Below are 13,093 nucleotides of genomic sequence, written 5' to 3' on the forward strand. Positions count from 1 at the left end.
GTAGTAGTAGTTGTAGTAGTAGTAGTAGTAGTTATAGTAGTTATAGTTGTAGTAGTTGTAGTAGTTATAGTAGTAGTAGTGATAATAGTAGTAGTGATAGTAGTAGTAGTTATAGTAGTAGTAGTAGTTATAGTAGTAGTGATAATAGCAGTAGTAGTAGTTATAGTAGTAGTGATAATAGTAGTAGTAGTAGTTATAGTAGTAGTGATAATAGTAGTAGTAGTAGTTATAGTAGTAGTGATAATAGAAATAGTAGTAGTAGTTATAGTCGTAGTAGTTGTAGAAGTAGTAGTAGTAGTTGTTATGGTAGTAGTAGTGATAGTAGTAGTAGTGATAGGATAGTAGTTGCAATGATAATAGTTGTAGTAGAGATAATATTAGGGTGAGTAACACTTGCCAAGAAGGGAAATAATGCGAGAGTAGGGCCTTACAGGGGAAGTTTTTACCCCCACCGGTTACAATGGACCATACGTTGTTCCCTTCCACCTTTTAGAGGTCTTTGCATCACATCAATACCTGGTTGTGTAGGTGGCACATGGTGTTTTTTGAACACCTTTCCATTTGTTTGATTTAAAAATATTTTTGGGTGCATATATTTTATCCTAAGAAAAGTTAAGTTTTAGCTAATGCATATCCTCAATACTTACTTGTGGTCTGATGCGCAGTAATGTTTGTAAATGGGGAGCAGCACCTTAAATCTGTTTGGCACTATCCATATTTGTGAAGTGTTGGTGGCACCATGGACAATCTACTCTGAGGTATCATGCGTTGGTGGGTGGAAATCCTGGCTGATCCATGCCTGATTCATCTTCACAAAGGTCAGTCTCTCCACATTTATCATGGACAGACGAGTTCTCCTTGGGGTGATTATGGCCCCCACAGCACTTAACACCCGCTCTGATGGCACACTACTGGCCGGGCAGGAATGCTTTTCCAAGGCAAACTCTAGTGCCACAAAAATACAGGCTCCGGAGTGCCCCACAGTAGTACAGGCCATCAGCCATCCTCTCGCAGGTCTGACTCGGGGGTGCCCTGCTGCGCTCACCTTCCACTGCCAGTTGCTGCTGGGATGAGGGATGGTTGTCAGGAGTTGTACAGTTCCATCAGCAGCAGCCTCAGCGACTGTAGACTCAGGCTGCTGCTGATGGAACTGGTACAACTCCTGCCACCCCTCCCCTCCCCAGCAGCAATGGCAGTGGAAGGTGAGCGCAGAGGGCCCCCCGAGTCAGACCTGCGAGAGGATGGATGATGGCCTGTACCTACTGTGGGGGAACTCCGGTGCCTGTATTTACTGTGGGGGAGTTCTGATGCCTGTGCCTACTGTGGGGAAACTCTGAGGCCTGTAGCTGCTGTGGGGGAACTCAGGTGCCTGTGCCTACTGTGGGGGAACTCCGGTGCCTGTACCTACTGTGGGGGAATTCTGATGCCTGTAGCTGTTGTGGGGGAACTCAGGTGCCTGTGCCTACTGTAGGGGAACTGCGGTGCTTGTACCTACTGTGGGGGAATTCTGATGACTGTGCCTACTGTGTGGGAACTCTGATGCCTGTAGCTAATGTGGGGAACTCTGATGCCTGTACCTACTGTGGGTGAACTGATGCCTGTAGCTGTTGTGGGGGAACTCAGGTGCCTGTGCCTACTGTAGGGGAACTGCGGTGCTTGTACCTACTGTGGGGGAATTCTGATGACTGTGCCTACTGTGTGGGAACTCTGATGCCTGTAGCTACTGTGGGGGAGCTTGGGTGCCTGTAACTACTGTGTGGGAACTTCGATGCCTGTAGCTGCTGTGGGGGAACTCAGGTGCCTGTGCCTACTGTGGTGGAACTCAGGTGCCTGTACCTACTGTGGGGGAACTCCGGTGCCTGTACTTACTGTGGGGGAACTCCGGTGCCTGTACTTATTGTGGGGGAATTCTGATGCCTGTGCCTACTGTGGGGAAACTCTGAGGCCTGTAGCTGCTGTGGGGGAACTTTGATACCTGTAGCTACTGTGGGAGATCTCGGGTGCCTGTAACTACTGTAGGGGAACTCTGATGTCTGTAGCTGCTGTGGGGAAACCCTGATGCCTGTAGCTACTGTGGGGGAATGTCAATGCCTGTACCTACTGTGGGGGAACTCTGATGCCTGTAGCTGCTGTGGGGGAATTCAGGTGCCTGTGCCGACAGTGGGGGAAATCCGATGCCTGCAGCTGCTGCGGGGGCACTCAGGTGCCTATGCCTACTGTGATGGAACTCTGATGCCTGTACCTACTGTGAGGGAACTCTGATGCCTGTGCCTACTGTGGGGGAACTCCGGTGCCTGTACCTATTGTGGGGGAACTCAGGTGCCAGCCAGTGACAGCTATGTTGATTAGCATCCAACTTTACTAGGAAAAGATAAAACAGATTCTGTACTTTTATCTATAAAATCCTTGCACTAATTTTATAAAGATCTCTTCTTATATTTATAAATTTTATCCTGTTATGAACTCGCCATTATGTCTTAGGAAAACTGCAGGCAAGTTCCAAGCATCTTCCTCTGTGTAACATGTACAGCATGAAACCAGAGAGGAGAAGGTTACAGAGTAGAGTGCAGTGATTGGCTAACTGCTTAGACTCAGAGCAGATGAGTCATTACTGTGAGGGAGACAGACAGATATGCCCCCTCCAGCCAGCAAGATGAAAAGGTAACTGAGCAGCAGATAATTGCTATTTTCTCTGGATATAAAGATCCTAGACACATAAAACATATATGTACATGATCAGGATTAGGTACTGACAAACATCACTTTTTGGAACTATGACAGGTATGCTTTAACAGTAGTAGTAGTTTTAGTAGTAGTGATAGTAGTAGTTATAGTATTAGTAGTAGTTATAATTTTTAACCCCTTGCCGCAAATGTACGTTCATTAACGTCCATCTGCGGCTCCTGAGGTATGACGCGCTCTCAGCAGGTGAGTGCGCATCATACTTGCTGGGTATACGATGTCCGGCATTAGCTGTTCGTCCCGGTTGCTTATAGCAACTGGGACCCACAGCTAATGCCGTACATCGCCGATCAGGCTGATGTCGGACTTTAACCCTTTAGATGCGGCAATCAAACTTGATCGCCGCGTTTAAAACGAAAGTGAACATCAGTGGTGCTGTTTGGGACCCCCACGGTGAAATTGCAGCATCTCAAACAGCTTGCAGGATGCAAGGAGGATCCCTACCTGCCTCTTCTCTGCCTGATCGCCGAATGACTGCTCCGTGTCTGAGATCCAGGCAGGAGCAGTCAAGTGGGAGAAACACTGATCAATGCTATGCAATGGCATAGCATGGAACAGTATGAGAGATCAATGTAATGCATGTTATAGTCCCCTATGGGAGCTATAACATTGCAAAATAAAAAGAGAAAAAAAAAGTAAATAAAGATCATTTAACACCTCCCCTAATAAAAGTTTGAATCGCCCCCCCCCCCTTTTCCCATTTAAAAATAAAACAGTGTAAATAAAAATAAACATATGTGGTATGGCCGCATACCCAAAAATGTCCGTACTATAAAAATTTATTAAACCGTGCGGTCAATGGCGTACGTGCAAAAAAATTCCAAAGTCCAAAATAGCGTAATTTTGGTCGCTTTTTATATAATGAAAAAATGAATAAAAATCGATTAAAAAGTCCGATCATTACAAAAATTGTAACGCTCAAAACTTCAGATCAAGGTGCAAAAAATGAGCCATCATACCGGCCCGTACGTGGAAAAATAAAAACGTCATAGGGGTCAGAAGATGAACATTTTAAACATATTAATTTTTGTGCATGTGCATGTAGTTATGATTTTTTTCCAGAATGAAGACAAAATCTAACCTATATAAGTAGGGGATCATTTAAATTTTATGGACCTACAGAATAAAGATAAGGTGTAATTTTTTTACCGGAAAATGTACTGCGTAGAAACGGAGGCCCCCAAAAGTAAAGAAAATTGCGTTTTTTCTTACATTTTGTAATGACTGATGTCATTACAAGGTAGAATTGGTGGCGCAAAAAATAAGCCCTCATATGGATTTTTAGGTGCAAAATTGAAAGGGTTATGATTTTTAAAAGGTAAGAGGAAAAAATGAAAGTGCAAAAACTGAAAAAATGCTCGGTCCTTCGGGGGTTAAAGTAGCAATATAAATAATAAATAAAAAAAAGGAAAAGATAAAAGACAAATAATTAATGTGTTATGATTTTTCATAAAACTTACTTGTTGCTGCAAGAGCTGAGAGGAGACTCAGGATCCCAGTCAGGGAGATCATTGTTCTTCTCTTCTAGACCCGTCCTACTGTGAGACGGAAATCTTGAGGTTCTTTATTTATAGGATTTTATCGGGGCGGGACAGGGGAAGGTCTACAGAATTTACCAGAAATTAAAACTTACTCACAGAGAAACGAAAGTTGAAGCCTATCTGTTATATGCAAAAAAAGAACAAACAAAAAAATTACAGGTCTAACACAACCTAGTCTACCTGGAATGCTGTAACCTCCCACCTCCCTCTCTGGACCAGATCTCCTCCTCGGTGCCGCACTGAGACTCTGAGCAAACACAGAGCCGCAGGAAACATAAAAACATACTAACATATTAACATAAGAGTCCATCGAGTTCAACTGAAAACCCTACTGTGTTGATCCAGAGAAAGGCAAAACCCCCCGAATTCCTTCCTTACCCCAATATGGCATCAGAATAAATCCCTGGGTCAACGTTCTATCTTCAATAATCTAGAACCTCTAATGTTATTAATCTCTAGAAAAACATCCAGGCCCCCCCTTGAACTTGTTTATTGAGACATCACGACTTCATGTGGCAGAGTTCCATAGTCTCACTGCTCTTACGGTAAAGAATACTCCATTACAACATCATGTGGCAGAGAGTTCCATAGTCTCACTGCTCTAACAGTAAATAATCCTCCATTACAACATTACGTGGCAGAGTGTTCCATAGTCTCACTGCTCTTACAGCAAAGAATCCTCCATTACAACATTACGTGGCAGAGTGTTCCATAGTCTCACTGCTCTTACGGTAAAGAATACTCCATTACAACATCATGTGGCAGAGAGTTCCATAGTCTCACTGCTCTAACAGTAAATAATCCTCCATTACAACATTACGTGGCAGAGTGTTCCATAGTCTCACTGCTCTTACGGTAAAGAATACTCCATTACAACATCATGTGGCAGAGAGTTCCATAGTCTCACTGCTCTAACAGTAAATAATCCTCCATTACAACATTACGTGGCAGAGTGTTCCATAGTCTCACTGCTCTTACGGTAAAGAATACTCCATTACAACATCATGTGGCAGAGAGTTCCATAGTCTCACTGCTCTAACAGTAAATAATCCTCCATTACAACATTACGTGTCAGAGTGTTCCACAGTCTCACTGCCCTTACAGCAAAGAATCCTCCATTACATTACGTGTCAGAGTGTTCCATAGTCTCCCTGCTCTTAAAGCAAAGAATCCTCCATTACAACATCATGTGGCAGAGAGTTCCATAGTCTCACTGCTCTAACAGTAAAAAATCCTCCATTACAACATTACGTGGCAGAGTGTTCCATAGTCTCACTGCTCTTACAGCAAAGAATCCTCCATTACAACATTACGTGGCAGAGTGTTCCATAGTCTCACTGCTCTTACGGTAAAGAATACTCCATTACAACATCATGTGGCAGAGAGTTCCATAGTCTCACTGCTCTAACAGTAAATAATCCTCCATTACAACATTACGTGTCAGAGTGTTCCACAGTCTCACTGCCCTTACAGCAAAGAATCCTCCATTACATTACGTGTCAGAGTGTTCCATAGTCTCCCTGCTCTTACAGCAAAGAATCCTCCATTACAACATCATGTGGCAGAGAGTTCCATAGTCTCACTGCTCTAACAGTAGATAATCCTCCATTACAACATTACGTGGCAGAGTGTTCCATAGTCTCACTGCTCTTACAGCAAAGAATCCTCCATTACAACATTACGTGGCAGAGTGTTCCATAGTCTCACTGCTCTTACGGTAAAGAATACTCCATTACAACATCATGTGGCAGAGAGTTCCATAGTCTCACTGCTCTTACGGTAAAGAATACTCCATTACAACATCATGTGGCAGAGAGTTCCATAGTCTCACTGCTCTAACAGTAAATAATCCTCCATTACAACATTACGTGTCAGAGTGTTCCACAGTCTCACTGCCCTTACAGCAAAGAATCCTCCATTACACTACGTGTCAGAGTGTTCCATAGTCTCCCTGCTCTTACAGCAAAGAATCCTCCATTACAACATCATGTGGCAGAGAGTTCCATAGTCTCACTGCTCTAACAGTAAATAATCCTCCATTACAACATTACATGGCAGAGTGTTCCATAGTCTCACTGCTCTTACAGCAAAGAATCCTCCATTACAACATTACGTGGCAGAGTGTTCCATAGTCTCACTGCTCTTACGGTAAAGAATACTCCATTACAACATCATGTGGCAGAGAGTTCCATAGTCTCACTGCTCTAACAGTAAATAATCCTCCATTACAACATTACGTGGCAGAGTGTTCCATAGTCTCACTGCTCTTACAGCAAAGAATCCTCCATTACAACATTACGTGGCAGAGTGTTCCATAGTCTCACTGCTCTTACGGTAAAGAATACTCCATTACAACATCATGTGGCAGAGAGTTCCATAGTCTCACTGCTCTAACAGTAAATAATCCTCCATTACAACATTACGTGGCAGAGTGTTCCATAGTCTCACTGCTCTTACGGTAAATAATCCTCCATTACAACATTATGTGGCAGAGAGTTCCATAGTCTTACTGCTCTTACGGTAAAGAATACTCCATTACAACATCATGTGGCAGAGAGTTCCATAGTCTCACTGCTCTAACAGTAAATAATCCTCCATTACAACATAACGTGTCAGAGTGTTCCACAGTCTCACTGCCCTTACAGCAAAGAATCCTCCATTACATTACGTGTCAGAGTGTTCCATAGTCTCCCTGCTCTTACAGCAAAGAATCCTCCATTACAACATCATGTGGCAGAGAGTTCCATAGTCTCACTGCTCTAACAGTAAATAATCCTCCATTACAACATTACATGGCAGAGTGTTCCATAGTCTCACTGCTCTTACAGCAAAGAATCCTCCATTACAACATTACGTGGCAGAGTGTTCCATAGTCTCACTGCTCTTACGGTAAAGAATACTCCATTACAGCATCATGTGGCAGAGAGTTCCATAGTCTCACTGCTCTAACAGTAAATAATCCTCCATTACAACATTACGTGTCAGAGTGTTCCACAGTCTCACTGCCCTTACAGCAAAGAATCCTCCATTACATTACATGTCAGAGTGTTCCATAGTCTCCCTGCTCTTACAGCAAAGAATCCTCCATTACAACATCATGTGACAGAGAGTTCCATAGTCTCACTGCTCTAACAGTAAATAATCCTCCATTACAACATTACGTGGCAGAGTGTTCCATAGTCTCACTGCTCTTACGGTAAATAATCTTCCATTACAACATTGCGTGGCAGAGAGTTCCATAGTCTCACTGCTCTTACGGTAAATAATCCTCCATTACAACATTACGTGGCAGAGAGTTCCATAGTCTCACTGCTCTAACAGTAAATAATCCTCCATTACAACATTACGTGTCAGAGTGTTCCACAGTCTCACTGCCCTTACAGCAAAGAATCCTCCATTACATTACATGTCAGAGTGTTCCATAGTCTCCCTGCTCTTACAGCAAAGAATCCTCCATTACAACATCATGTGACAGAGAGTTCCATAGTCTCACTGCTCTAACAGTAAATAATCCTCCATTACAACATTACATGGCAGAGTGTTCCATAGTCTCACTGCTCTTACGGTAAAGAATACTCCATTACAACATCATGTGGCAGAGAGTTCCATAGTCTCACTGCTCTAACAGTAAATAATCCTCCATTACAACATTACGTGGCAGAGTGTTCCATAGTCTCACTGCTCTTATGGTAAATAATCTTCCATTACAACATTGCGTGGCAGAGAGTTCCATAGTCTCACTGCTCTTACGGTAAAGAATACTCCATTACAACATCATGTGGCAGAGAGTTCCATAGTCTCACTGCTCTAACAGTAAATAATCCTCCATTACAACATTACGTGTCAGAGTGTTCCACAGTCTCACTGCCCTTACAGCAAAGAATCCTCCATTACATTACGTGTCAGAGTGTTCCATAGTCTCCCTGTTCTTACAGCAAAGAATCCTCCATTACAACATCATGTGGCAGAGAGTTCCATAGTCTCACTGCTCTAACAGTAAATAATCCTCCATTACAACATTACGTGGCAGAGTGTTCCATAGTCTCACTGCTCTTACAGCAAAGAATCCTCCATTACAACATTACGTGGCAGAGTGTTCCATAGTCTCACTGCTCTTACGGTAAAGAATACTCCATTACAACATCATGTGGCAGAGAGTTCCATAGTCTCACTGCTCTAACAGTAAATAATCCTCCATTACAACATTACGTGGCAGAGTGTTCCATAGTCTCACTGCTCTTACGGTAAATAATCCTCCATTACAACATTATGTGGCAGAGAGTTCCATAGTCTTACTGCTCTTACGGTAAAGAATACTCCATTACAACATCATGTGGCAGAGAGTTCCATAGTCTCACTGCTCTAACAGTAAATAATCCTCCTTTACAACATTACGTGTCAGAGTGTTCCACAGTCTCACTGCCCTTACAGCAAAGAATCCTCCATTACATTACGTGTCAGAGTGTTCCATAGTCTCCCTGCTCTTACAGCAAAGAATCCTCCATTACAACATCATGTGGCAGAGAGTTCCATAGTCTCACTGCTCTAACAGTAAATAATCCTCCATTACAACATTACGTGGCAGAGTGTTCCATAGTCTCACTGCTCTTACAGCAAAGAATCCTCCATTACAACATTACGTGGCAGAGTGTTCCATAGTCTCACTGCTCTTACGGTAAAGAATACTCCATTACAACATCATGTGGCAGAGAGTTCCATAGTCTCACAGCTCTAACAGTAAATAATCCTCCATTACAACATTACGTGGCAGAGTGTTCCATAGTCTCACTGCTCTTACGGCAAAGAATCCTCCATTACAACATTACGTGGCAGAGTGTTCCATAGTCTCACTGCTCTTACGGTAAAGAATACTCCATTACAACATCATGTGGCAGAGAGTTCCATAGTCTCACTGCTCTAACAGTAAATAATCCTCCATTACAACATTACGTGTCAGAGTGTTCCATAGTCTCACTGCTCTTACAGCAAAGAATCCTCCATTACAACATTACATGTCAGAGTGTTCCATAGTCTCCCTGCTCTTACAGCAAAGAATCCTCCATTACAACATCATGTGACAGAGAGTTCCATAGTCTCACTGCTCTAACAGTAAATAATCCTCCATTACAACATTACATGGCAGAGTGTTCCATAGTCTCACTGCTCTTACGGTAAAGAATACTCCATTACAACATCATGTGGCAGAGAGTTCCATAGTCTCACTGCTCTAACAGTAAATAATCCTCCATTACAACATTACGTGGCAGAGTGTTCCATAGTCTCACTGCTCTTATGGTAAATAATCTTCCATTACAACATTGCGTGGCAGAGAGTTCCATAGTCTCACTGCTCTTACGGTAAAGAATACTCCATTACAACATCATGTGGCAGAGAGTTCCATAGTCTCACTGCTCTAACAGTAAATAATCCTCCATTACAACATTACGTGTCAGAGTGTTCCACAGTCTCACTGCCCTTACAGCAAAGAATCCTCCATTACATTACGTGTCAGAGTGTTCCATAGTCTCCCTGTTCTTACAGCAAAGAATCCTCCATTACAACATCATGTGGCAGAGAGTTCCATAGTCTCACTGCTCTAACAGTAAATAATCCTCCATTACAACATTACGTGGCAGAGTGTTCCATAGTCTCACTGCTCTTACAGCAAAGAATCCTCCATTACAACATTACGTGGCAGAGTGTTCCATAGTCTCACTGCTCTTACGGTAAAGAATACTCCATTACAACATCATGTGGCAGAGAGTTCCATAGTCTCACTGCTCTAACAGTAAATAATCCTCCATTACAACATTACGTGGCAGAGTGTTCCATAGTCTCACTGCTCTTACGGTAAATAATCCTCCATTACAACATTATGTGGCAGAGAGTTCCATAGTCTTACTGCTCTTACGGTAAAGAATACTCCATTACAACATCATGTGGCAGAGAGTTCCATAGTCTCACTGCTCTAACAGTAAATAATCCTCCTTTACAACATTACGTGTCAGAGTGTTCCACAGTCTCACTGCCCTTACAGCAAAGAATCCTCCATTACATTACGTGTCAGAGTGTTCCATAGTCTCCCTGCTCTTACAGCAAAGAATCCTCCATTACAACATCATGTGGCAGAGAGTTCCATAGTCTCACTGCTCTAACAGTAAATAATCCTCCATTACAACATTACGTGGCAGAGTGTTCCATAGTCTCACTGCTCTTACAGCAAAGAATCCTCCATTACAACATTACGTGGCAGAGTGTTCCATAGTCTCACTGCTCTTACGGTAAAGAATACTCCATTACAACATCATGTGGCAGAGAGTTCCATAGTCTCACAGCTCTAACAGTAAATAATCCTCCATTACAACATTACGTGGCAGAGTGTTCCATAGTCTCACTGCTCTTACGGCAAAGAATCCTCCATTACAACATTACGTGGCAGAGTGTTCCATAGTCTCACTGCTCTTACGGTAAAGAATACTCCATTACAACATCATGTGGCAGAGAGTTCCATAGTCTCACTGCTCTAACAGTAAATAATCCTCCATTACAACATTACGTGTCAGAGTGTTCCACAGTCTCATTGCCCTTACAGCAAAGAATCCTCCATTACATTACGTGTCAGAGTGTTCCATAGTCTCCCTGCTCTTACAGCAAAGAATCCTCCATTACAACATCATGTGGCAGAGAGTTCCATAGTCTCACTGCTCTAACAGTAAATAATCCTCCATTACAACATTACGTGGCAGAGTGTTCCATAGTCTCCCTGCTCTTACAGCAAAGAATCCTCCATTACAACATCATGTGGCAGAGAGTTCCATAGTCTCACTGCTCTTACAGCGAAGAATCCTCCATTACAACATCCTGTGGCAGAGTGTTCCATAGTCTCCCTGCTCTTACAGTAAAGAATCTCTGCCTGTGATGATGGTGAAACCTTCTTTCCTCTTGATGTAAAGGACGCCCCCTTGTCATGGTTATCGGCCTAGATATAAAAAGATCCCTAGAAAGATCTCTGTACTGTCCATTTATATATTGTGACCAGATCGCCCCAAAGACGTCTTTTCTACAAACTGAATGACCCCAAGTGATCACCTGTCTTGGTCGTGTAATCCTCCCATATATATCATTATTATCTTTGTCGCCTCCTCTGTATCCTCTCCAGTTCGGCCATGTCCTTCTTATATACAGGGGCCCAGAATTGGACACAATACTCCATATGTGGTCTGACTAGTGATTGATACTGAGCCATAACCATGTTTCTGTCCCGAGCCTCTATCCCTCTCTATACATCACATGACTTTGTTAGCCTTGGCAGCCCCTGCCTGGCACTGATCACTAAAGTTGAGTTTACTGTCCACCAGTCCCCAAGTCCTTTTCGGTAGAAGTTTTACCTAATGTTTATTATTTAGCACATAATTGTACATTTTGTTTTTATGGCCCAGGTGCATCACCTTACACTTCTCCACAGTAAACTTCATTTGTCATGTCTGTGCGCTGCGCTTCCCGCTTCCCAAGATCCCTCTGTAATATTATGTTATCATCCTCTGTGGTGATCACCTGACCCAGTTTGGTGTCATCTGCAAATATAGAAATTCTACTTTGTAATCCCTCCACAAGGTCATTAATAAACATATTATAAAGAAGTGGACCCAGGTCAGCCTGCACATCGGGTACAGTAGTCCCTCAACATACGATGGTAATCCGTTCCAAATGGACCATCGTTTGTTGAAACCATCGTATGTTGAGGGATCCGTGCAATGTAAAGTATAGGACAGTGGTCTACAACCTGCGGACCTCCAGATGTTGCAAAACTACAACACCCAGCATGCCCGGACAGCCAACGGCTGTCCGGGCATGCTGGGAGTTGTAGTTTTGCAACATCTGGAGGTCCGCAGGTTGAAGACCACTGTTAGAGGAAGTTGTACTCATCTGTCCCCGCCGCTCCGGACCGTCACCGCTCGTCACCGCTGCCCCGGATGTCGCCTTCCATCACTGTCGCCGCGTCCCCGGGGTGTCCCCGACGCTCCGGCAAGGCCTCTGCTTCACCCGGCATCCTCGCTCTCTCCGTTGCCGCCATCACGTCGTTACGCATGCCGCTCCTATTGGATGACGGGACGGCGTGCGCAGCGACGTGATGACGACGATGGAGAGCACCGACGATGCCGGGGATCCCGAAGAGGACGCGCCGGAGCCCCGAGGACAGGTAAGTGATCGTCAGCGGACCACACGGGCACCGTAAACGGCTATCCGGTGGCAGCTGAAGCAGTCTGCGCTGCCGGATAGCCATTTACGCGATGGCCCCGACATACAAAAGCATCGCATGTTGATGCTGCCTCTGAGAATTCATCGCATGTTGAAATGATCGTATGTCGGGGCCATCGTAGGTCGAGGGGTCACTGTACTGGGTCACGATCACGCTGTACGGCCGAGATCCAAAGTGCTGCAAGAAAGGGACACATTAGTGTCCTAAATGATTAATGCCCCCTAGTGGTGGCCAGCTAAAGATAGGACTTTTGGCCAAAACGGAATAGATTTAGTAATATAAACTATTTACAAACTGTCATAACTTTTGGAAATGTTTATGCAAATGACAGTGACAAGTTAAAGGGAACCTACTAGATTGAAAATGCGATTCTTCTAGGAAAAAAATCTATTCTCATTGCATAAGATTCCCATGGTTTTTCTTGTCGTATCTGGATACAGGAAAACCTATTGGATCTTGAGAAGTCCGATCGCTGGGGTCCCCCATAATCTTGAGAACATAGACCCGAGAATCTCATAAGAATATCATGTCTGGTCATGCGTCTGCTCCA

The 13,093-nt window shown here is 43.7% G+C and overlaps 1 protein-coding gene across 1 annotated transcript in view; it reads right to left on the minus strand.

Annotated features, from left to right (window-relative positions):
* The window catches only part of LOC130294278 (uncharacterized), a 53,349-nt gene extending 49,033 nt beyond the window's left edge, over window positions 1-4,316 (minus strand). The window contains exon 1 of the mRNA XM_056543891.1: window positions 4,203-4,316. Coding sequence (XP_056399866.1) covers window positions 4,203-4,254 — 52 coding nt within the window. The 5' untranslated portion in view covers window positions 4,255-4,316. The remainder of the gene's footprint in view (window positions 1-4,202) is intronic.
* Between the last annotated feature and the right edge of the window lie 8,777 nt (window positions 4,317-13,093).

Source organism: Hyla sarda, chromosome 10 (assembly GCF_029499605.1).
Source record: "Hyla sarda isolate aHylSar1 chromosome 10, aHylSar1.hap1, whole genome shotgun sequence".
Lineage (NCBI taxonomy): Eukaryota > Metazoa > Chordata > Amphibia > Anura > Hylidae > Hyla > Hyla sarda.